The sequence below is a fragment of the Egretta garzetta genome, unplaced genomic scaffold (assembly GCF_000687185.1).
Source record: "Egretta garzetta isolate BGI_Z169 unplaced genomic scaffold, ASM68718v1 scaffold38, whole genome shotgun sequence".
Taxonomy (NCBI): domain Eukaryota; kingdom Metazoa; phylum Chordata; class Aves; order Pelecaniformes; family Ardeidae; genus Egretta; species Egretta garzetta.
Window position 1 is genome coordinate 3923680 of NW_009260667.1, and position 26195 is coordinate 3949874.

Here is a 26195-nt window from a genome sequence, read left to right on the forward strand (position 1 = left end):
AGGGAAGTGACTACACTCGGGTTGATGGTGGGTTTCAACTCTCCCTGGGGCATGTGCATGAGCTGGTGCTGCTGCTCCGGGTGCCCCCTGTTGGCTGCAGATCGGCTCCATGTCTCACAGGGCCAGTCACATTGCCAGCAGCCCTTCGGTTCCTGCCAAACTTCTGCAGAAGTTAATTGGTGACTCTGGGTGTGACAGCAGCATCTCCTGGGTCCTGCAGATGACTTTGGGCATTATGGGGCAGGTTTCCCTACCAGGGGACTACCAGCACCAACTTTGCATGTCCGGAGTGAAGGGCTGATTAAGTCTGTTACGAAGCAAGCCTGGGGGAAGAGGAGGGGAAAGCACCTTCAGATAGTCAAAATCCTGCTGTAGATGGTAGGCATGCTTGGGTGGGCTGGTTGTGGCAAGGAGGAGGACACAGTAACCTCTTACAATACACTGGGCTCACGTGACGTTGCTTTTTTTTGGCTGGAGTTGACATTGCTGTAAACAAAGCAACGGTGAGCGAGGTGCAGGATGGCCTCCCTACGAGCGATGGCCCTAAGCAGAGCCCTGCTCCTCAACCCACGCAGCCCAAGAGCACCTCGAGCTGCCAAAATAAGGCAGCATTTTTCTGAGTCTTATTACAGTTGACCTATCTTTTTGATAAACTTATCTAGTTCATATAGTTTGCCCTGAAGCCTTGTACTATGAAGAATATCTTGCTGCTATGTAATGCTTCTTGTCCAAGCGTTTCCAAGTGCTCTACAGTCAGACCTCAGAATGTTTCTGAAAGGTAGTGTCCTATAATCCTAGTTTTATAGAAAAGGAAAATGGAGCACAGACTGATTAAATTACTGTAGTGAATCAGTTAGCAGTGGAAATCTGTAGCAGCAGAGGGGTTATGTTTCAGAACTCATGCCTTCTGTCTGTGATCAATGGGAAGTACAACTTTACAGTTCTGAAAATGAATTTTCTGGGCAAAACTCGGCATCTGGCTCTCAGTAGTGTTTTCTAAAAGAAAGTCTGTGGCTGTAAAGATTGCCAGTCTTTGATACAGCAACATACCAGTGGGTCTGGCCCCTTCAAACTTGTCGTAAAGCATTATTAGTGGAGCAATAATAAGTAATTGCAAAGGTTAAATCCAGAGCAGAATGTTAAAAGGAAAGCGATTTCCTAGTCAGAAAGTATGTTGCTGCTTACTCTCTTCAGGGATGGGTCCCTACTGTTACACTTACAAGTCAAGTTACATCTCTTGTACAAGGTCCTGGCATTTGCAGGTAGTTCTGCTTTTAGGGTACCTTCCCAGTGTTATGAGCACACCATTGTATCTCAGCCCTTCACTGATACTTAGCAGGCTTTGGGCTAGAATTATCCTGCATAATTATTAGCCTCCTGCCTGCTGCCAAAAAGATACATATATTTTTCTCATCCTTGTACTGAGGTATGTTTCTTTCCAAAGTGAGATCAACCCTTAGCAAACAAATGGATGCAAAAGTACGTGTTAGATCATTTTTGGTTTCATTTTTGATTAATGTGATGGATCACTACAAGTCACATGCTGCACTTTCTGAGAACATGCTAACTAATCTTTTACTGCCACCAGTAGCAAAAGTCTCCCTGAGACTGCAATTGGCAGCATTCCCCAAGGTCACACATTCCTGACAATATTTAATATTTTTTTTTTTTCCTTGCAAAGGGACATTTTACATCGACACTGAAGTTTTGCTTGTTGTTTTACACAAAATGGTGGAAATCTGAACTGCAAGTTCCCTATAGTAATTTTTCTCACTATTTCTATTGTACCCCACTCCAAGGGGTCCTGTATTGGGATGGGACTTCCAGGGTGTTACAAGACTACAGGTAAGTAACAGAGACTGCTGTGGCTAGCGCTGTAATAAAGCTTGTAGGAATATTTAGGAGAGAAGTCAGGCAATGAGGTCCAGAGAGCAGGGAAGGGCCATAACCAGGGGCAAGAGCCTAGGCTGGGATGCAGCAGATAACTTTGTCTATTCTGCTGGTTGCAGCTGGATCACAGGTATAGAAGGACCCTGGCTAGAAATCTCTAAATGTAGGAAATGCTGGCTTAGAAAAAAATTCCAAAAATCTTATTCCCATCTCTGTTATGGCCTTTATGCCCAATCTTGCATGTGCAAACTGGAGGGTGGCTGCACCGCCCTCTCCAGCACCCAGGAGCTGCCAGCCTTGCATGGAGTCTGGGTTTAGGCAGGAACGTGGGGCTGCCCTCTCCTCCACCCTGCAGGTAAAAGGCAGCTTCTGAGTTTGCTTCATTTCTGCTGGGTGGGTAGGGAGACTTGTAAGGCAGACAGACGGTGCCTGGAGCATGTTTAAAAAAAGGTTATTCTGTGTGTTCATCCCCTTATCTCATCTTTAGTCACTTGCCTTTTATTGCCTATATTTCCTATCAGCATTGATGCTGAATGCTAATTACCCTGGGTGAATATATTTCAAAGTTGTCATAAATTTTACCGGCTCTAGGTTTATTTTCCATATCTGTTGATTTCCTACAAAGCACTCTAGCTCCCTGAGCTTTCCCTCCCACTCTTTAGGATTAAGATGGCTGACAGGCCCTGGAGCCCAGAGATTTGCATTTCTCTTATTTCTCTTTGATATAGGAGACTCCTGGGATCTGGGCAGTGTTAGATGGAGGTGTGCAAGAGCCTGCATGAGTGGCTTAGACCAAAGGGAGGCCTGATTTTTCATGCCTGCTCCTTCACCCAAGCTCTGATTTGGTGACTCCAGTGACATTGTTTTGGTGGGGTAAGGCTGGTGGAGGCCAGTCCTCCTCCCATACTCGCCCAAGGACACAGCAGCAGATGTTATTTGGGACAACTTCCTCTGGCGATATGTTTGGATTTCTGTGGGCAAGGAAGCATTGGCTTGTGGTGGGTGATTTCCATCCTTTCAATAGCTGGTGGGGAGGTGAGTAGGAGCAGCAGCAGGAGGTAAATCTCCTCTCCAGCCTCCTCAAGAACTGCTGCTGTGTTGGGACACCTAGGAGAGCACGCTGGGGTGTTGGGTAGTGGGACAACTGAAAAAATGCTACATAACCACTACAGAATTTAAAATCTACTTGGGAAAGAGGCACGGGGTTTGACAGTGTGTGTTAGGACAGTTAGGGCAAGGAAATACACGGTTTGTGAGAAAGAAGTCACTAGAGTCTTGATACCTCCTTTGGGTTGAAATGGATAATATTTGACCATCACTGGTGTGTACGTGAAAGTCAGTGTTAGAGACAGGGGGAGGTGGAGTGTAATGTCTGTGTCAGCAGGTCATGCCTCACTGTAAGAGCAGAGCTGTGAAGCCAAACTGAAGCGTTGGCGTTTGCACTCCAGGTATCTGGGGCTGGCTTGTGCGCAAGCAGCGCATTACCCTAACACTGCCACATATGCAGTGCATTGAGGTGGTATTTATGAAGACGTTCACATGCACATGGGCACATACCTGTAACGTGGACAGGGTCAACGTGTTTCAGTATCAGTCTGTCTAGAGGGATGGGCTGGTCTAGGACTGTGCAAAACCCACCCTCTCTTATGAAAGACTGCAGCTCAGGAGCGAGGGAAGGACAGACAGGGATTAAGCTGGTGTCTGAACCCCCATATTTCTGGGAATAGAAAATGAAGTTGGTTAGCTGGTTGTCTGCTATCTGCTCAGGAAGTATAGGCACTAAACAGTTCTAAATTATGTGTTTTCTCTTATCGAAGGTACTCAGTTTATTTGTCTGAGGAACCTCAGAAAAACTCATCAGTACCTGGCGTTCTCCTGCAAGGTCACACCTTGTACTAAAAAACCACAACAGAAATACAAGACAAGTTCACAGGCAGAAAACAGTCAGCCTAGGGTGTTCAAAGGTCTTTTTTTTTTTTTAGCTTTCTCACTGCTTCTCCCCCCTTCTTTTAATAGCAGAACTTTTTCTCTATTCCTTGGAGGTGCATTTCCTCACCTCCCCTTGCATACTTGCAGAACGCACAGTTCCTGGGGCTCCAGATGGGTCACAGCCCCTCACAGAAGGTTCACCAACACATGTACATGGGGCAACCCTCAAAGAGACTTGCCTGTAGGCACCAGGCCCATTGAATCCCTGCTACCTTCGGTCCCCCCAGTGCTATGGGGTGGTGCTGCTGTTTCACCATCTCTCACTGTATGCCTTCTATATCTCCTACAAAGGCAGAACAGGTGCTTCTTTGAAAAAAAAACAACCCAAAACCAAGAATTCTTTAAATCAGACACAAACTTCTTGAGATTTAGCACAGGTCCACTTAGCCTTAATTTACGTCATCTTCATAGCCCTAATTTACATCATCTTCATAAACTTAATTAGCTAGATATACTCCAACACTGAAGCTTTAGGAATTTCAGATGATCCAGTGCCTTTTTTTGAAGGCTGAATACAGATATTTATCATCTGTAGAACTCTCTATAGCATCTTTCATCAATAAAAATTTTCTTAAGAAGAGTCATTATATCTCCATTTTAAACTAGGGGCAATCAAGACAGAGTACACATACAACAGGCTGGTTTTGAACTGAGAATAAAGCTAACTTTCCATCTATTTTAGCGTTTCCCTGTGTCCGTCCGTGTGTCCCCCCCACACACACACTTTTTTTTCCACTGCTTTCCAACAGTTCTGATATCTCTAGGATAAAAATTTCTGAGGTTGCTGGACTGAGTCATGAGGGGAACATTAGAAAACTTCTTACATTCTTGAAACTTTTCTGAGCTTTAGGAATCCAGGCCATCAGAACACTACCAGGAAAATATTAAGGTTTTGCAATGTAAATTCTGCTTGTAGCATACTGAGCCTAGAAGCAGGGTTTTGAATCAGTGTTATGGTTTGCTATTAATATAAGGAACCTGTCCTTCATGCTGATTAATCATCTTGTATATTTATTGTTAGATCAATCTTCCAAAGTACATTCAAAATATTTACCAAGCTAAAAACCATGACAACTGCAGACACGTATATCTCTATCCATTCTTACCTTTTTGTTACGTTTAATTTTGGTAATTAATAGGAAATCATCAAATAGGAAGAGGTAGACATCAAGGAGTCTTGTGCTTTCTGAGGAGGAAAACAAAAATAATCAATTTGATGGTGTGATTATTTTAAGGACTTCCTACTTCTAAGATGAGGCACAACTACGAATCACTGCATCTTACAAAATGCTTTTAACAAAGAAGCGTGATTTCCAACATAGTACACAACTACTCATCCCTCGTCTGCACTCCCAAATGCAGTGCTAAAAACAATCATGTGTCTCCTGATGATTCTGGCTACTAATACTTGTACCTTGTAGCAGCTACCTCATTATGAAAAAACAACTACATGCCTGCAGGGAAAAGCAACCTGGATGACCTACAAATACAACAATCTGCATGCTATAAATTAGCAAATCCTACCTGGTAAACGGTGAAACTTCTGAAAATGGCAGAGAGAAAGAAATAGGGAAGTGCCACGTTTCCCTGGTTCCTTTAAATACTGCTATGCTGCCCTCTTCACAGGCTTTTGGAGCGATGAAGTGTTAATTGATAGCATCACAAACACCTTTAAAAAACTACACAAAATAGCATTGGCTTATCTTCCTAGCTTAGAGGACATGAGGATGTGAGGAATATAACAACAAATGTCTGTGAGGATGAGAAGTCTTTCAGGTTGATCTCCAACCTGAATGTTGAAAACTCAGGTATTATTATAATAAATAATAGGGAGCGATTCAAAAAAAGCAAGAGTAATTTTTTAAGTAAATTCCTGCAGGAAACCTGGACTCTCTACTGGATTTGCAGAATTTGGTCCTTTGACCTCTTCCTTGTTTATGGCTCCTTCTCTCCCTTTCCATGAATCAATCTTTCATTTCCCTTTTTGGTCCCAACTTGCTGTGCTGTTTCACTTCCAGAATCACCTCCTTTCTCTGCTGCAGGCTTTATCCTTCATAATGTGTCCTCTAGCTACTCTGCACCAAAAGGGCATCTCTGGGCGTAAAAAATAGGCATGAAATGCCCAGCTACTCTTCACAGCAAATGGGGTTGGTCAGAGCTATTGCTTCCAGGCAATCTTGCAGGATCCTAAAATACTTTTTTGGGTGTTTGGTTCTGAAAGGTTTGGCTTGAAAAATTCTTGTCTCAATGTTGCACAAAGCAACATCAGTAACTTACTGAAAATTAAAATTCTGACTAGGTCATGGGTCAGCCAGCTGCACAGAGAATAAAGAAACTACCATGAGGACCTTCTTAAATGCTTCTGGAGATTCAGAAGACTACAAACAAGCAAGTTAATGTGTATTAGATATCTTATAAAAACTACCCTTCTGTAAGTTTCTGTGAAGTCAGAAACTTTGTAGAGGGTTCTCTACAGTATCTCTTGTACAGCAGTAGTCTTTAGTGGGCGTTACATAGAAAAGAATTATTTGCTGTAGACTCTGTCTACTGCTGTGGACAAAGTTTTCTGTTTCTTTGATTTATACTGTGTTCACAGAGTCATTGAATGGCATCAGTTGGAAGGAACCTCTGGCGGTCTCTGATCCAACCCGCTGCTCCAGGCAGTGCCATCTCTTCCTACATGCAAACAAACCCACTTCTTTCAGCTGCTCCTATTCTCAATTATAGAATTACAAAACCCCCCATGGAACTCTGCTCTCAGTGATCTCAGTTTCATTCAGTCAAGGAAAGTTCACCTTAACACCAAATTTGTGTGCATCTGTTCAGAGTGGTGACTTCAGGACATGCTTCTTTCTGTTGTGCGGCATTACATTGAACTTGTCATTCCATTTTTGTCTTGAAAGATATTTCATCCAGACAAGTGGCCAAATGCCAGGCACTTTTATATTGCAGATTGCAGGCAGCTGGCTGTCTTGGTTGGGTAAGAGTTATGATCATACCTCCTTCTCCATTTTCTAATTACATACTACAGAAAGAAATATGGCCACCCGATGGCCACCCTTACCTCCTGCACTGGGGCCTCGTGTCTCATCAAGAGAGCAATGAGTGCAGAGGGAAGCATTAGTAGGAGAGGACTTGGTGGCTTGCTTTCTCCTCTGCCTGCCACTCCCTAAACATCAGCAGCACCCTTTTCTTCTGCCCTCCATGTCTCTGATGTTGTGCCGCCTTCTCTGCTACTGTAATTCTCCTCATGTGGGAAGGAAAGCAAAAACACTGAAAAAATGGACTGTGTCCCTTTTTCTGCTCCCTTTATAACAGTAATAATCATGGTGGGAGACAGAAAGCATTGTGTGCTTATTCTCTTCACCTCTGCTCCTGAGGAGGTGGCGAAGGAAATGTAAGACTTGGGCTGTGCTCATTTCTGTCAAACCATTGCTACAGCCCTGCAGCCACTGTGGCACGCAGCTTCCAGCATCCTTACAGATGATGGTCTTCTCCAAACTTCCCAGGCTCTGCTTCCTGCTCATGCAAGGAGAAAATCCTCCTCTCCTGTGCAGGCAGAGATTCTGCAGCAGCTCCCTAGCAAGCAACCTGTGCCCTGCTACAAAATGATGCCCATGTGTCTGGAGACATGAGTCTCCGCTCTGCCAGGGTGATAGACAGTGCTGCGAGCAGTGTTGTAGAAATCAACGTACTCTTGTGGGACCGCTGTGCTACCTGTGGAGTTAATGGCATGTTGTACAAGCGCTCTGTTCTTAAAAGGGAAGCACCCGGCAGGATAACACCTTGTTGCAAGATATCCATCAAAACAGCAGTCTTAACAGAGATAAACTATGAAATAAAACTAGGAAAAACCTCTGGACTTTTCAGTAATTTTCAGTGAAATCTGCAGCGGATATGGTGCCAGAGAGGTGAGGTATGTTGACCTCGGGCCCTGGGCATGTGGGGCACCTTGTACAGGACAGTCTAAACTTCCTGTTTTCCTATTACCACATTCTTGAGCATGACAGTAAAACACTCCCTTTGAATGGCAGGCATTAGACAGTCAAGCTGATTTCTTCAGCACCTGGCAGACTGAATATCCAGATGTGACAATAAACAATCATGTGGATTACTCATCCTTTTGGCAGTCTGGCTGTTTCTCAGTTTCTCTCTGACAAGCTGTACATTTGGTTTTTTCTTTCCTGCACCTGCCTAAATACTGTTGTTCATTCTGGACCTGCCATAAAAAAATATGATTCTGTTAAGCTAACTCCCCATACCAGGACATTTAGGGACGTTACCTGCTAATGTTAGCCTCCCTTCATGAAGGAGAAGTCTGTTCACTGAAGACAAAATGTTTTCGCTGCTGTTTTCTCTTAAGTTTTGCTTCAAACACTTGACCCAAAAAAGAGAGAGAGAGAGAGAGAGAGAATGGGGAATCTTGCATATCTGATGATGAACTGGGAGGCAACCAGCAGTTAAACAAACTGAGCACATGTGTGCTCTTATCTCAGGCTAAATACGTCACTCAGCTAATAACTGAGCATGGCTGTGTTTCTTCAGCAGCACTATTGCTTAAATGTGTTTATGCTTTTGAAATGTTAAGCTGGGTTTTTCTTTTCCAGAATGAGTTGAATGGTTTTTGCAGCCCTGCATGTGAACAGACATAATCCTTGAGGTGAGACCCACTTGATGATGTTACCATACTGCTGCTTAAAGCCCGTCTGTATGGGTAAGGGGGTAACCACAGCAGAAAGGTGCACATGTTCTCAGGGATGCTGTGTAATTTTTTGTAATGCCATTTGAATGTACATATGAATTTCTTTGGCTCAGCTTGAGGAGTGAAAGAGGCAAATAATTTCTACTCCGTATGCTTATAAAAAGGTAGTAATAATTACATGTATCCCATTTCATTCTGCCCTCTAAAAGCAAACACTGGAGAATCCTCCTGGATCATGCAATCGTACTCTCTTGGATGCTTGCTGAGAGCAAGCCATGCTGCCATCCAAGGCACCGTGCTCAGCCTGCGTGTTCAGCTACAGTGCTTGCAGAGCTCAGGCTGCAGCTGCTCCTCTTAGAGCAGAGCCAACCCCAGTAACTAGAATATGGATAACCAGCCAGCTTTAGATGATGCTATAAAGATAGATAGGAAACTAAACCTTCTTCGAGGAAAAATGCCCTTTAAGAACCTGCTTACCTCTGGGACAAAGAATCTCTTGTCACGATCCCAGACCTGAGGCCAAATTATGACCTCTTGCAGCTGCCTGAACTTCTGAAAGTTGTCCAACCACTTGACTTTACCTTCCAGATCCCCTGAAATATGTGAAACATCAGTTACTGCCAAGGCTGGCAAAACCAGTCCTATTTCTAGAAGATGCTGAACACTGATGTTCTCCAGTGGAAGCCAAAGCGCCTCACATCTGAAGTCCCAGACGAAATCTTGGCCTCATTGTAAAAAATGCCTGAACTCTTTTTAGGTCAGCAGAGCCAGGATTTCAAACCATGCTTAAATTCACAGCTAAATGAAAAGGTTGTGCTTACTAATCTGACTGGGGAACAGGGGCAATCATATAAAACTCAATTAAACCGCAATCTTTAAAAAAAAAAAATCCTGCCTCTCTAAACTGTTTGGGGTAGTGAGAGAAAAATAATTTTTATTATATACAGCCTGATCAAAAGACTGTTGAAATTAATGAGAATTAATTTCGGAGTAAGTGGTGCCAGAAGTGACTGAAGCATTTAACTGGGATGGGGTGCCTCAGAATGTGGAAAATGGGGATTAAATCTTTGCTGATTCAGGGCCATTACGGCAAAAACTTTAATAGACCTGCATCTTAAATACCAAGTTTTTGTGTTGAGTGATATTGCAAATAATGGTTTCTGACACACACAGATATACAACAGAAGGGAATGCTGGGACTGCAACTGTTCCTTATGTCACTGATTCACTGTTCATAAATTGAAGGCAGATCTTTGTCCGGTGTCTGTGGATAAAGAGGGGCCACCCCTCTCTCTTTGGTTTCCTTAGCCCAGAGGTATCTAAACTCTGGAAGGACCTATTTCTTTGCCAGTAATATTCCCCAGATATCCCATGGTCTTTTGGGGCCATACCTAAAACTGCTGTCCTCCCAGCAGAAGTCCCCAGACTAGCGACAAAATCATCTTATTTTCCTATGTGCCGAAAATTTTGCTCCTTGTGTGGCCATTAGGCTAGACTCCTCATAAGACTTGGCAAGAAGAGAAAGGACCTGAGTCTCTCCTACAGGTGGTAGTTCTGTCATTAGAGTATTTACCCAAGAAGAAGGAGACCCAGGTTTATCTGTCTCTACAAGACATTAACTCTCTCTCTGCTTCACCTTCTAAGGTGATGTTCGAGCCTTCAGCCTGCAGGACAGGGAGAAGGACGGCAGCAGAGATTGAGCCACCGTGCTGGGCGGCTCAAGGCCCTGGTGTGCTCCTGCTGAGGATGAAGCACTGCCTGGCACCTCTCCCTGCCAAGACTGGCAGGGTAAGTAAATGTTTTGCTGATGCGCTGTCTTGTCTTTGATTCAGTGGGGACTGCATGAGGCCTTTGGGGAATAAACCTGTCTGCTGATGTACTATATGACCATAAGACACTTAGAGAAGCATGTATAGCTTCCTGAACAAGACTGAATTAATAAATTATTTAGAATTAAAAAATTATTTACTTGAAACAAAATGCAGGAAAGAAAAAGTATTCCTGGACCAATCCCTTCTTTTTCCAGAATAGCTAGAGAAAATCTGTAGCTGAGATAGATCTTCAGCTACTTTACATAGCAGGACCCTGCCATTTAAAGAAAGGTCACTGACATAATATTCCCCTTGTGAGTGCAGTTTTATCCTATTAAGGATTAGCCCCGAAAAATCCTCCCTAGACATAAATCCAACTGAAAGACTTCTTTGTTTGAGATTTTTCTTGATTTGTTCCAATATGTGATCTGCTCTTAATTGTTTGCATGTCACTGCAGATGATTCTGAGCAAATACAAGTGACTCACTGATTTGGAGTCCTGTGACCTTGCTCAGAGAGGCTTTGACAACACAAGGGTGGCACCATTTATTTTCTACAGGATGAGGAACGGGCTCAGGATTGTAGAAAGGCACGCACATCCTCATTGCATCTCCGCAGGGAGACCAGACCCATTCACACTCAAAGGACATGCACAAAAAGGCCACATAACTTGCTAATTGTTAATTGCACACTTGACTTTTAACCTTAGCTACTTACGTATGGACTTTTCCACCTTCTCTTTAAGTGCCCAAATAAAGCCTTTCTCTGTTTCGTCAGTGCTCCTCTTCCAGATGTTGTTAAGGAGGAGGGGATAGCGTGTTAGTCGATGCAAAGGAGCAACCAGCAACTCCGGCAGGTGCAGCCTCTTGCACTGTTTGTTTTGTTCACACCACTGCTGAAGACAAGGAAAAACTGCCTTAGGCCTCAGCTTGCTCTCTGGCAGGGATGTAGCAAACAGTTTTCTGCATCGTCAGCTGACTGTAATGAGACAGGGACTAATTAAAGATGAGCTTTTCACACTGTAAGAGCAACGGCAGCGTAAAGGCTCTCTACAGGGGGAATCACATTGTTCATCCAGATACACTGTCTGCATTGCTGCGTCCCATTTCAGATGCTGTGGCCATGCTAGCAGATCAAGCAGTGCTCTTATGTGCCATTTTAATTTCCTCAGGGAAACCTCAGTTATGTTTGAAGGCCAACTTATGTTTTAGGGTCACTTGCTACATCCCACTGGGAAACTTCTTTGTAGGTATGAGTGTATGAAATCCTTGTCAGGGAGCAAGCAATGTGAAACTCCCAGGCCCTAAAGCTTGTCTCCCTATAAAGATGTATCCTCCCAGTTTTGGGCTGCCTGTGAGAAAAACTCACTTCTTCAGGTTTCTCTTTCTAAGCCTGTAATGATGAAGATCAATCTTGTTTACAGGACACACTGGTCTGCTAATGGTAAGTCAGAAAGAGTGGAGCCCTCTCCCTGAGGACCCCACCACTGCACTGGCTGGAGTTGCTGCTTCAGACAGATGCAATGTTGGCAAAGACAGAACCTGCTCTAGGGCTGTAACTTTACAAAGACATCCCTGATAGCTCTTTCCAGCCTTAGAGGGAGGTAAACGCTCACTTACTGGTAGTATTTTGATACCAAATTCTATATTTGCTTTATCTATGGTTAAGCAAAACCTGTCAGAGGAAGTAAACCACTGCCTTTGCAGAGGGGTTGCTTGCTGTTCTATCCAGGATGTTGCTTCCTCCCTGTGGGCCCATGGGTGAGTGAATACCCATGAGCGGGGAAAGCAGCCCAGCTTTCTTGCCAGGGCTCAGTCAAAACCTACCCTGCTCTCTCATCGCAGGCTCCCAAGACACATGAAAACGCTGACATGCTCCTGGATTTCTGTTCTCCTTGTTTTGGCTTGTATCATACACCCCTTTCCTTAAGCGAAAGGAAGCCATCATACGCTTCTCCAGTTCTGAGGTTTGCTTATGTCACTGGTGATGTGGCATAGCATAGAGGTTGGGGGCTGTTTTGCACTCTGGGAATGTGAGCCCTTTTGTCTGCTAAAGCACATAATACCCTACAGACTGTGTTCCCATCCAACATCTAAACCAAGCTGATATGCAGGACGTATCAAAGTAAAACGCTTGAGAGGCATTTTACAATGTGGCTTGATTTTGTTTCTTTTTTTTCGTGTAATTGTTTCCCTTTGTTAAGGTGGAGGTTACCAAGTTAGGGGATCATGTACGAAACATCTGAATGATAGGGGCTGGCAGTACATATTTTCTGCCTGCAAAAAATGCAGCCAGTTGTTCCCTTTTGGCTTCCCCCTCTTGCCTGTTCTAAATTACAAGTATGGACCTTCACATATGCAGGGGAACATACACTCAGGAGGGTGGCTTCATATCTACGATACCCTCTGCAGTTCAGAAAATCTGTGCAAAATGCTATCTACACAGTTTTGCTTCCAATGAACTTTCCTAGTCTGCTGTTAAAATCCTGTCAGAAGGTGGGAATGCTGAAGACAACAACAAAAGCATCACTTTACTTTCAGGTAGATGCCAAAATCTTCTCTCTGTCTCAGGTTTTCCAAGTAGAAGACAGCGGAGGTATAATTAAGGCAATAGATCTGGTGTGTCTGGCAGAGGTCACCCTGGAAAAACTGCAGAAACAACTTGGAAACTTCTCAAGAAATAAAAATGTCATGACAAAGGTAGGAACAACATTTTTGGGTTTGTAATGTGCATTTTACCTGAGATTTCCTCATAGCTAGGAAAATAGGGGAAGAGGGAAAGGGGGAGTGAAAAAAGGGCAAGTTAAAAAGTAGTAAAAGTGGTAAAGTAGTAAAAAAACCACAACAGTGCTCAAGCAATGCATGGGAGCACAGTTCTGACAGCTCTACAGAGGTGTGAAGCATTCTTAGACTTTGTTCTCATTAGGAATAATTGATGTGAAATTCATGTAGAAGCTGAAGATAAAATCCACTATGCAACAGCTTTATGTGGCCTCATGTAGCATGTCAGTTTATATCTGAGTGTGTTAGCTCTTAGAAATGTTGAATGCCATCCACGATAAAGACCAGTTTTGTCTGGGATTTTGTCTGTCTCACTCAAACATTATTGATAAGAACGCCTGAAGTCAGCGGTAATGGGGGTGAGAATCCAAGCTCTAGCCTCCCTTTCCTTTTTTAAAATCCTAACCCTGAGGTAGAGTCTGTTTTAGTATTTTCCCAGTTTTCTAATGGCCTCTACTGCTAGGGAAAGTTCAGGTCGGTGAATTGATTTTCTGTCTGTATTGATATTTCCAACTTTTCAGCCATTGGGAAATTGTGCAGGAAATAGAGCCCCTGGAGACTTCTATTTGGACAACCTCCTAGTTTACTGTGCAGAATGCCCAAAAGGGTTGCAGGGCCGTGCTCGGCAGTGGCAGGACAGCTCTGTGCATGCCTCTCTTGTTTAGCAGACACAGGCCAAAGTGCAAGAGGTATTTCAGTCCCATTAAGCTCTTAATTGAGCACTTAAATACACTTGTGGGTCTGGTCCATGGACTAAAGGAAGGATCTATGTGATGGAGTGGAAGGAGGCAGGGAACATCCAGTGATGGGGCTGGGGTCTGGTCTTAGAGAAACATCTTCCACAGAGCGAGAAGCTTGCTTCTGCGGTGGCCAAGTCTCCTCAAGGTCTGGGCTACTGTTCCTGAGGAAGGGAAAATCTCTCCACGCTTGGCTCCACATGCAGAACACCTTTCCACAACCACCTCAAACCTGCCAGTGAGGAAAAAGAAAAACATCCTACTGACAGGAGGTGCTTGAGGCTGAGACCAAACTGCCTGTGACAGATGGCATGTCCTTGACTGACTTGATTGCTCTAAAGCACCCGCATGCTGTGATAAATAGTCTGCTGCAAGGACCTGCTGATATTAAGCAAGAATACTTCTAATTATGTTACCTTCCTGAGTATGGAGCTGAAATCCGTAGGAGAGTCTGACTTGCTGACGTGCTCTTTCACAGTTTCAAAAAAACTTTTCAGAAAACTCAGACTTATCTAAGTAAGCGGGAAAAAAGGAGAAATTAGCATCAGTGATCTTCTGAAGTTAAGTTTAAAACAACTTTATTTCCCATCCCTGATCTCTTCAAAGGCTCCAAGCCTAATGGGGTGCCTATACTTATCTCCCTGACATTGCCAGAATTAGCTGCAGAATTACGTGTGGAATGCTATAATTAGTCAGAAGCTAAAACAAATCTATACGAATACCCACTTATGTTGTGATAATGCCATACAACAAAAGCTTTGAAACTAGATTAGTTGTTCCATTTAAATTTATTTTAGGGGAGCAGCTGTATTTAACATGAATTGTCATAAAAAAATATGGATGCATGGTATCTACTGGAAAACACCGATTGTCTATGACAAAGCTGTGACAATTAAGGAAGTCTTCATGGTCATTTGAAGAAGATACCATCTTTCATAGATTGAGTTTGTTTCATGCTATTGGAGATGAGGGAAATTTCTATAAAATGCTATAAAAAGTCATATATTCCCCATAAGTTAACTGTATATGTTTGCACTGGATTCAATGGTGCTCACACTGTCAGTCAGATGTGGGTGGAAGCCTGCTCCTAAGCCCACAATTGCACCCTGAACACACTATTTGCACAAATTGCATGACCAGGCTCAGCTTTAGGCCAAATTTTAGGCCAGAAGAAAACATTGTCCTCTGTGATTCTGCTATGAACTGCTGTTGTAGCTGCACGTGCTGCTTTGTTTGGCATATTTATGGGCAGGGTTGCTTATAGGATGATGCTTATTCTTTCATTTTGACAAGGGTGCATTTTACACCTTTTACAGCATGCATTTTTTCATGGATTCAGCCTGCTGTCAAGAAGAAATGCATGCTGTAAAATGCATTAAAAAAGGCATAAAAAGCATTGAAAGTAGCTACTTTCTCCTACATTTGATTGCTATTTTATATACAAGTATGCATAATAGATGATCATTTATCATCCTCATTAATAAGGGCATAAAAATTAGAAAACGTATTAAAGATAATTCTCTCAAGACATGACCAAGTTCCAGCGAAACTCAGTTTTTGTGATTGCTAAATGGCACATGGCAATATAACTCACTCCCTTCTTTGAACAAGAATGAAGGAATCGGCAGCCACACATCAGCTGAACTCCAGTAGTTGTCTGCATGTACAGTCTGAGCCCACAACAAGCGTGAGGTGAAACACATCAGCTAAAAATCTCTTTCCTTGTATCTCCAAACCTGCTCAGGTGGTCACTCACAGCAGCTCACCTGCTCTGTGGACAGTCACTGAGCAGAGGTAACTTGCTCATGTGTTTGACCTCTGCCTAATTGTCCCTACTCCAAAGAACTTTCCCTGCTTTTCTTGTTTTGGCTAAAAAGGGAGATGTTAACTGTTAAGGCAAGGGAATTGCAATAAGGGAAAGAACTTGAAGTAAGCAACTGGTTTAGGGTTTGTGAGCAGTCATTCAACTTATGCAGCTGAAGAACTCCTTCCGAAATTCACTTTGCTGTTAAGGGTGAGGCGTCCTGTAAAAGAGCTCTCAAGCTAAGAAAAACTTCTGTTTTGCTTTTAAAGTTATGTAAAAGCTGTTTTGGCCTTATGGGTTCCTTTAATCTTCAGGAGCTGAAAATGGTCTTCCAGCAACTGGCCACAGGCAGCAAAGAGCTGGAGCACATCACAGCCAAGCCTCATGGTCTCCCTCCTCCTGGAAGCTGGAGGGTAAGTAGCATATGAACACAGAGCATCCAGTCTGTGTGGGACATACGCTTCCACCCATACCGAGGGAAACACCAGCTGGAGAGGGCTGCTTATCATTTTGTTTTAACTTGCTCTACTGGACTAGCATAATAGGTAGTAAAGTCTTTGTGCCCATCTGTTTGTGAAAGGAAACTTGTTATTGTAGTTATTTTGCCATTCTTACTGTTTTGCTGTAAGGATTGTGCAGTTGGAGTTTACCTTCACGAATCCTTTGAAAAGGATGTTGCTTATGAGAATTAGTTTCAAACTCGTGTTTGCTTCAGAAGCAACTGCCAAATGAGCTCTCCTCCATGTTCAAATGCCTGTTTATCTTTTGGTGGAGGCACATGAGAACAATTTGCACTGGTGAAATTTAACCCCCACTGATAGACCAAATAGAAATGAAGGAAAGACTAATTATTTGAACTAAGTTCCAAATGTAAGCATTGAATCTAAATAGAAGTTTTATTGATGTTTTCTCATCTCCTTTTACTGGGCTGGTTGATTTCTGACCCCAGTAAGACTTTTTTTTTTTTTTACTCACCTTGTTTAACTCCTCTAAGTTTGCAAAAAGTCTCCGCAAATCCACATCCAAGAGAAATTCATTACTCTGGAGGTATTTTAGAGTGTTCATAAATATCTTTAAAAACAAAACAACTCCCTGTTATTTACTATTTGTGCAAATTCAATCTCTCTTCCTCCCCCACCCCCCACCCAAAGAACATGTTTGCACTGTAATTCTCATGAAATGATCATTTGATTTGGGGAGGACAGAAGATGACACTCTGAGAAACTTTTCCTGACCTGCCTGAAGGCTAAATATTGGGATTTGTGTGAGGAGGAGGGTATGAGTGATGTCTCTGGGGTGTCTCTGTGGCTGCTGCGGAGGCAGCTATGTCCCTGCTGTGCTCTCCGGCAGAAGAGGGGCAACTGAGCCCCCTGCAGATCTGCATGAAGGAATTAATAACATCAGAATCACAGTTAAAGATTTCTGTGGCCTTTCTAAATGCTTTCTGCTGCTATATAAGTTATTTAGCGTTACTATGGGGAAAAACAATTGTTGGAATAACATAAGTAGAGGGCTCATGAAGGTTTTTCATCTCTTTGGATTGTTTTATTAACCTGTTTTGAGTGAAAACTGCATGGGTATTTATTGGCTGTTTAAGATTTTCTATTATTTAAGCTCTCATGGTTATCTTGGAGTGTGCTGAATCTGACCTAAATCTGAAAAAGGCTTAAAAAATATAGATTACCAAGTAGAATTTTTCATAAATGTGTAAAAAATATTAATGGAAAAAAACCATCATCCAGGTGCCAAGACTGAAGAGCTAGTGAGAGTGTTTGCTTAGCCTTGTGTAATTCTTCAGTTGCCACAAACATTTGACCTGTGAACTTAAAGGGGATTTACAGCTCCCTGTGGAGATTCATTAAAATCAGTGTAGTATTTCTATACTGGGAAGTACTTAGAGTAGCAGGTATCTATAAAACTGACTCCCCAAATTCAGTGTGTTCTTTCTTTGGCAGGAGAGTTTGGGAAGCTGGCATGGACTGAATAGTTTATCATTCATGTGTCGCGCAGGGCTGGCTAAAGTTTGTCTGTGGGTTCCTACATCAGGCTCACCAAGGGACCTGCATGTCCTCACCCTTCCCAGGATTCAACCATTTTTTTAATCTTCTCAGAAGAAAGAATCTAGAAGAAAGGACACTTCCATCCTGCTTTGGACCTATAACTGGTCCTGTTGTTCCCTTTCGTCTCCTTTCCTGTTCTGCCCCACCAAGGAGGAATTCAACCCACTCCTCTGTTTATTCCCTTTACTTTTCAGTACTTCTTGTACTGCCTAGGCTAACTTTTCAGCAACATGGAAAATGTCTCATTAATCTTATTCTTTTGACTAATAAGAAAACAGAAATTGTCTGTGCAGAGTAAGAGAAAAATGATAGGAAGATATTTAGGGAAGCTTCCATCCTTTTAAATGGATACACTAACTTTTGATGTGTGATGCATGTAAATAGTGCAGCTATTCTTGCAACAGTGTGTAGTATTCTTGTCCATATTTCAAAGCTCTTAAAATTCACCAGGATAGAGGTAATCTGGAGGTTTTGGGAGAGGAATTGTTTTTTAATTTGCTTGTTTTCTTGTAGTATTAGAACTACAGGTCTGATGAATTCAAGGTTTTCATGCTCTAGTCGAGATAATCTAACCACAGCTCTATAAGAGGTTAAACTAAGAGTATAATGTTACAGACTAGCGGTAGAGAAATAGCCAGTATAGTCAATTGGAGAGTGGCTTCAGTTCAGAGTTAGTAGGAGGAATAGTGGAATATCAGCTGAAATTACTGGAAGGATCTGCAATCAGATGGTGTTTACAAAGCACTAGAAAGTGACATCCAGAAGAAGAGATGCCATCAAGAAGATAAAAAACAAAGGGAATTGTGAAAACAGAATTGAGCAAGGCAATACAAGAGAAAAAACAAGTGCTTAAGTCATTCCCCTGTAGACACCCAATGAGAGGTTACAGGTGGCTTTATGCCTGCCATACTGACAGCAGGGCAAATAATGTTTCATTATTTTTGAGAAATGAAATCTGAAGTTACCGTCTTGAGAACCAGCAAATGATCCAGAAAGTAAGTGCATTCACTTGTGAAAAGTTCCCACACTGCTGCTTCTTTTTTCACTTCTAACCGGCTGTCGACATCTTTCTGCTCAGTCTGTTGTGCCTCTATAAATTCATGCCAAGATTTACTCTATTGATTGAAAAAGAAAGAAAACCACTGACTGTTGCATCAACTGCTTCAGATCTTATGAAAAGAATCTGTGATCTATTTGCCCATGTAAAAAGCCCGGCTGCTAGTATTAGTGATTCTTCTTCTAAAAGCTTAAAGATTCTTTAAAAAGTTTAAAAAACCTGACATTTTCCTCCAAAATGTTTATATTTTAAACACACTGAATTGAAAGTAACACAGTATGATAGTCTGTGTTTGTAGGATGCTGTATCAAAAAATAGTGGGCAGCTTGCAAATGCCAAGGAATTGAATGTGTTGTGTTGCTGGTGTTACTGGAAAGCAGGGATGGATGATAGCTTCCTATCAAGGAATTAAAATCAAAGTACCGAAGGTAAAATCAAGGTACCGAAGCACTAGGTCTTCATAGGTACTTGGATGTTGTTTTGTTTAGTCCTAAGGTGGCTGCTATCACCTTTCTGACCTGCTCCAAATCAGACGTTCACATCTGTTAGGCACCAACAGGAGTCCTCAACAACCAAGTCTATGGGGAATTGCATGTAATAGCCTGCTGTGAGGAGCAAAAGGCTTGCTTTGGAGGGGGTATGGTGTTAGGTGTGGATTACCCAAATAACACACTGGTAGCCCAAGCTTGGTTTTTCTATGGCTAGGGGGCCCTGGAGACCAGGAGCATTGTTTATCTGGCAGATGGGCTTAGGTGGGATTTCTGGAGCTGAACCTTGGTGGTAGCATTGACCTCTATGAGGCTGCTTCTGAACACACCCCTAAGGCAGCCCTCGGGGTGACTGTGCTTCATTTGACATCTCTGTGATGCTGCAGTTTCTTTCCCCAGATCGGCAGACACTGTTGAGAGGGTTTTTCTGATGCCTTTTTCTGAAGGTGGTATCTCCTTGATCTAGGGCAGTCTGGAAGCCTGGCAAAATCCAGGTGTTTATGAGGGCCCTTGCTAACCACCTATGACACTCAGTTTCCCCCTCACCCCTCCACTTCAAACAAAGAAAATATACCTTATGCTTATGAATTAATTTTGCAGAAAGATCTCATATCCAGAGTAATATAGTGAAAAATGGTGCCTTGAAAAGAACACAGAATCTTTATCCCCACCCTTGGCACAGTATACTGAGTATTTTGATACCTTAAAGCAGAAAAAATCATATGTGCTGCAATCTATGATCTTAACGGTTGAAAGACAGTTTTCCAGATCAGATGCTTGCTTCTGTTTGTCTTTACCCTGTGGAATGACAAAAAAATCCCCCTGATTCATGCAGTGTTTTAAAGACCAACAAGAAGTTTACCCAGCTCAGTAACTTTGCTCTGATCTGTAAGGAGCTTGCCCTTAACTGAGCGATTTCCTCATATTTCCAGTCTCTCCTACACAGACATGAGGCAGTGATGGCAGTTTTATTTGTAGCTATGGGTGGGGTGTGTAGGTGGCTTAGGTGTGGGTGTGTAAGATCTTATTTATGTCACGCAGAAGTCTTTGGCAGGGCAAATCATTGGTATGGCAACAGGCAATGGGCTACCCTCAGCAGATGGAACAAATAAAATATTTTGCTTCCTTCAGCACCGTCAGAAGTAGGGGACAACAAACTCATAGTTGAAATCATCCTCCTGCTATAGGTATATAAAGTTTGCATGTTTTGTTGTTTTTTTTTTAAATTTTTTAATTTGAGCTATGTATTGGAAAAAACCTCCTTTGTTCAGCTGCAGAGTAGTGTCTATAAAATGAGCTTTTAGAAAGCTTAAAGAGCAGGAAGAGTTTGTCTGTGTGAGGGATCATGAAATAAAAACAATTGCGTTTGGTTTGGCTTTGTTTTTCAGGCTGACAGTGGCATATAAAAAGTTTAACCAATATTTATGAACTCTAATTTAGTGCTGTGAGCATAGACTTATAAGGTGTTTGCCTAAGTTTTATCTGCTCTCTGGAACTGTATGCTCATAGTTCATGGATTTCTATTGTCTGAACTTTAGGCGCTGAACTCAAGCCAATTTTGAAATATGTGTTTGATTATAATATTTGAAATTCAGTGCTTAAGCCTAACTTAGTTTTGAAAGATAGTTTGAAATGGAGCAGAAACAATAATGTGATTATACATGCACACACTTAACCAACTCACCAGCAAATGAATCTTCATAAATTAAATTTTATGGCGTTTAATAGTCTCAGAAATCACTTTTGGCTAAATATCAAATGCATTTTATTGTAAATTTAAAATATTTTGCTGATTTTACAAATTCTCAGTTTTAGGCCATATTCCTTCAAATGCTATTGAAATGCTATCAAATGAAGTGAAAACTCTTGTTCATGTTAATCCGAGTATTTGCATTGGTTTCACTTGCACAAACTCTTCTTTGATATATGAGATTTAGAAGATAAAATGCAAAAAATATGAGGAAGGGACCATTCCCAATTACATGTTTAGTGGTGCAAAGTTATCAAGACACTTGCAAATGATTTTTTGAATGATGAACAACAATCAAAAAGGAAATTCAAATACCATAGTAAGTGAAAATTTTCATAATGGGAAAAGACAAGGAAATGTGTTAGACAAGGAAATTAACTGAAGTATGTTGGTGTGTATGCTTTTACTGGGGAGTGTGAGGGTGCCCACGAGGACGGGAAAGACCGAAGAAAGCATCTGAACAGCTACTTTGATAGGTAAGGCCTAGATCCCTTCCACGCACGTGGGAGTTAAACATTTTCTCCAGAGCCTTATGGCAATGAGGTCTAGGTTGGCTTGCAGAAAATACAGGATACAGTGTGGCCAAAGCCACAACGAGACTGACTTACTCACCTTGTGCTCTCTTACACTGGGGAGCTCCACTGGACCTGCTGCCACCACTGAACGCCTTGATGAGAGCTCCTGCATTGCCCGCCCCACTTTGCCCTCCTGGTGCCAAGGGCACCTCTCCTCCCACTGCCCATGGGGATGGGGAGCAGTGGCACTGACTGTGTTTTCATGTCCATCACGTGCAGCGGCACCAGTGGCTGCACTGGAGCCACTCTACCTTCATTGCAGATTAATGTCCAAGCAGCTGCTGGCTGCCTTCCTCCATGGGCAGTAAAGTAAAGAAACTCTTTTCACTCAGGTTAGTTGTGAGGGAAGGCAAGGTCAGTGCAAGGAAAAAAAATGTGGTGAAATACTCACAACTCCTCTTTTTGCAAATGGCCACCTCAGCTTTTTGGACTCTAATGGGTAAAACAAATATATTATCAGTAAAGAAACAAATAGCTAAAATTAAAACTGTTATTTATATGTTCTTGTGTGTTTTTTCTTTCCTTTTTTCTTTTTTTTAAGATGAAGCCTGATATACTATACTCTACTTGGCTCAGATTTAATACTTGTGTTTTGGCAGTTTGTGCACCAGACTTAAAACCTATTAAGCCTGTAGGGCTCCTCCCAGAAAGAATTATGTCTATCTGTGATGGGATCTTGGATGATGCTAAATACTCCTACTTGCTGCAGATGATCATTATGTGATTGCCAATTCTTTACATGGGAAAACACATCATGCCTCAGGCCATTTCTTGAAGATATCCATTATTTGAAGCAAGAATTAGGCTATGTCTGCTCATTAGTGATATCCTAGAGCTATAAAGGTATTTAAAACCCATGTGAATAAACAATCCTACAAACCCTAAGCCTCAGACCTGTCATGGGGCTGGCACAGTGGTGCAGGCAGTAGTTCATGGTCCTTAGTGAGGCACAGTGAAAGCTGGGGATCTAGATGTAGGAATGCACTGGGGAGAGGTAAGGAATGCCTGTGTTCAGCAAGAAATTTGAAAGAGTTTTCTAAATGTGGCACCTATCTTCAAGCCTATGTGTGACTGGGAATCACAGCCAAAACTTTCTCCTTTTGGATTTTGAAGGCCTTGGTCACTCTTTCTGGGGATGGTTGGCTTGTTTGCTTTCATGAAACTGCTGGTTGTGACCTTGACTTACTTATTTTTTGAGAAAATTTTGATCTCTGATAACCAGCATTTTCTGGTCTCTGGCAATCACATTGCACACTGTACTATACTCCACACTAGATATTTGTGGAAATTGCTTGCATGTCTACATTTCAGTGTCAGAAAGTCCTGTGAGCAACCTCTAGCCATGAGTTGTGTCTGCTACCCTCGTGATTAGAGTGCTACTGGAAAAGCTGGCATTGGCCACTCTCTTTCCTCTGCTTGAAGCCGTGTAGGCAGGAATTTGTAACTTGGCTGCTTGCAGATGGAGAACCTGGCCTGGGCTTTGGTTGCTCCTAGCCTGTGGAGACGGAGGTGATCTGTGTCCTGCCCCCCTTGTCTACCACTAACACTTTGCATTCGATAATAAAATATAGGCAAAAAAAAAAAAAAAGAGGGGAATTTTAAAATTAGGGATGCAGTCACTTTGGTGTGGGGTAACAGAATTCCACCCTGGAGGCTGAGCTCCCTTGCATGTCGTTATTGCACTGATCATAGAATCGTCTAGGTTGGAAAAGACCTTTAAGATCATCAAGTCCAACTGTTAACTTAACCCTGCCATCCCACCACTAAACCCTGTCCCTAAGCACCTCATCTACCTGTCTTTTAAATCCCTCCAGGGATGGGGACTCAACCACCTCCCTGGGCAGCCCGTTCCAGAGCTTGACAACCCTTTCAGTGAAGAAACTTTTCCTAATGTTCAACCTAAACCTGCCCTGGCACAACTTGAGGCCATTTCCACTTGTCCTATTGCTTTCTACCTGGAAGAAGGGACCAACACCCACCTCACTACAGCCTCCTTTCAGGCAGTTGTAGAGGGCGATAAGGTCTCCCCTCAGCCTCCTTTTCTCCAGGCTAAACAACCCCATTTCCCTTAGCCGCTCCTCCCAGGACTTGTGCTCCAGACCCCTCACCAGCTTTGTTACTCTCCTCTGGACATGTTCCAGCAACGTAAAGTCTTTCCTGTAGTGAGGGGCCTGAAACTGAACACAGTATTCGAGGTTCGGCCTCACCAGTGCTGAGTACAGGGGCACGATCACTTCCCTGCTCCTGCTGGTCACTATTCCTGGTCCTCCCTCCCCATCCCACAAGCACGCGTGTTCTAGTCGTGGCTTTTGCTGGGCTCAGACAAGCAAACCCCACCCTGTGTCTGACCTGCGCTTAGCAGCAGGGCCGTGTGGGGAAGGTAGTCCATGGCACTGTCTGACACCAGGAGGTCTCCAGGGAACACCTCGAGTCCCGGCAGACTCACTACCACGGAGCTACGCCTGCGCTCTGCTGATCTGTGAGACACAACAACAACACATGTCATCTCTCTCCGCTCGTGGCTGCAGAGGAAATTTCTGAAGTGCTCCATGCTGATACAGGAGGAAATGAGCTAAAAGACCAAATCACAGAGGCTATGACATAATGTGTTAATGGAACAATGAGTAGAAAATTCCAGTGATTGACAGCAAATATCTAATTATCTTTCCAACTCCACATTGCTGCTGAGATCAAGGTGCTTTTGGCCATGGCTTGCCTCAGGTAATAGGTGCTTAGAGAGTTTAAATGTTGGAAATTCCCAGGTTCTTCTGGGATTAGGCAAAAAGCGAGTGAAGATTTCAGAAGCTGTGTTTTGACACTCGTGTCGATAGGATCAGTTAAATACCATGTCCCTAGCTGATTTGTGGGTTGTCATTACTTTTAACCTTCATACAACTCAGGTGATTTCAAGAAAAAACAGCACATTAGTGAAACAGTTAAAATGTTGGGGTTTTAATTTTTTTTTTCTTAATATTTAACCTTTTGACTAGTTTCTCATATTTTCTTTCTAAATCTTTATAGTGTTTTTTTTCTGCTGATTCAGATATTTTGTGTTTTGAATGTAATATGACTTAGTGGCTCTGCTGATTGAAAAAAAAAAATGGCTCTTTCCATCTATTTTTACTAACGGAGGACATTGTCCAGGATGTAGATCCATCAAGCGAAGTGACACGGGCATTCTGTACCCAGCAGTGTGTTTGTGCCAGGGGCTGCTTGCATTCAAATACAGAAATTACTGGTGCATATCAAAAACCTTCTTGGATTTTGCTAATAACTCACACCGAAACCTAATTAATTGCATTACTGTACTGTTGCAAAGTGATGGGTGTCTGTAGCTTCTGTTCTGCTGTCTTCAACTGATCGATGGGTCAGTAATGAAGTAGCCGAGAGAGAAGGCATGCAGCGTTTGTGCATATATAAAAATTCTCTTTTTTAGGCGCCATTTAGTATCTGTGGTGTTTTTTGTCAGTTAAGTATACTTCTTACTACTGTTTTGCCTAGGCAGATACCTTACTGTGAGTATTTAGGCATGTGCCAACACCTGGTGTGAAACCTGGCAGGTATATTTTTCCCCTTAAATGTATGACTAGTCGCCTGACAACTTATCAACTGGCAGATGAGCTCTGAGGTAGAGAACTGGGATTTGATATGTATAGCAGGATACAGAGATTATGCTTTTTTGTTACGATCTGACAGTGCCATTGCCTGCAGTTGCCTTAGCTAAACCAATTGAATTGTACAGGTGAAAGGAAAGACTGCTCCTAACAACAGAGAGGGCTGTAGGCTATCAGGAGGGCCAGGTCTGGGACTTTAACACTTGAAACATGGGCATGTTAGGGCTTGAAAACTAAGTGTTGAGGAGTTTACAAATGTACAACATACGAGTTCTCTGAAAGCTTTTCCTTTTCTGGCAGTCCTGCTGAATGGGGAATATAGGATCTGTTTATTTAACTTTAGGAATTTACAATGAAACTCGAAGTTTTCTCATGAAATTGAACCTAGCTTTTATGGATGGGGTCTGTTTCTTGGTTGTCTGCCAGCCCATACCAGCGCAAGGGAGACTGCTTCCTCATGGGATGTGCTGGGTGCTACCCAGTGCAAATTTTAAGTGTTGGTAACAGCTGTATTAAGATGCTTCTGAAATCTCTAGTCGTTCCGCCATGCAGTCTCTTGGGCAGCTGGATTATTATACAAGCCAGATGCTGCAATAAAATACCAGGATAATTCTAGAAGTTGTCACTGCTGTACTGGGAAATTCAGGAGATTTATTTCAGGTTGGTTTAATATAAATTTTGCCAATGTATTATTGATTTTCAAAGTCTCTAGCCTACTTCAATTGTAGAAAATATTTTGAAGTTTGAGGCTAGTCACTTATGAAGATTAGTAATGGGAAGCACAGTTTCATTGTAACTGAGTTAAATGGTGTTATTTCCCTAGATCAAAAAGGCCTTGAACTTCAGAGACACACATATGTCTGAACAAGCTCTTCATATAGGTATGCAAGCCTGTGAAGTGTGGGAGTGTGCCAAGGTCACTTGGATGCATATCTACA

The 26195-nt window shown here is 42.6% G+C and overlaps 1 protein-coding gene across 1 annotated transcript in view; it reads right to left on the reverse strand.

Annotated features, from left to right (window-relative positions):
* PLEKHG7 (pleckstrin homology and RhoGEF domain containing G7) overlaps nt 1-26195 on the reverse strand; it is a 34573-nt gene that overhangs the window by 3298 nt on the left and 5080 nt on the right. Inside the window, exons 3-14 of the mRNA XM_035901006.1 lie at nt 23993-24120; nt 22035-22075; nt 20021-20116; nt 18739-18888; nt 16689-16784; nt 14326-14421; nt 12927-13040; nt 11110-11284; nt 9059-9174; nt 8163-8256; nt 4986-5065; nt 3448-3607 (exon numbers count right to left, since the gene is read on the reverse strand). Coding sequence (XP_035756899.1) covers nt 3448-3607; nt 4986-5065; nt 8163-8256; nt 9059-9174; nt 11110-11284; nt 12927-13040; nt 14326-14421; nt 16689-16784; nt 18739-18888; nt 20021-20116; nt 22035-22075; nt 23993-24120 — 1346 coding nt within the window. The remainder of the gene's footprint in view (nt 1-3447; nt 3608-4985; nt 5066-8162; nt 8257-9058; nt 9175-11109; nt 11285-12926; nt 13041-14325; nt 14422-16688; nt 16785-18738; nt 18889-20020; nt 20117-22034; nt 22076-23992; nt 24121-26195) is intronic.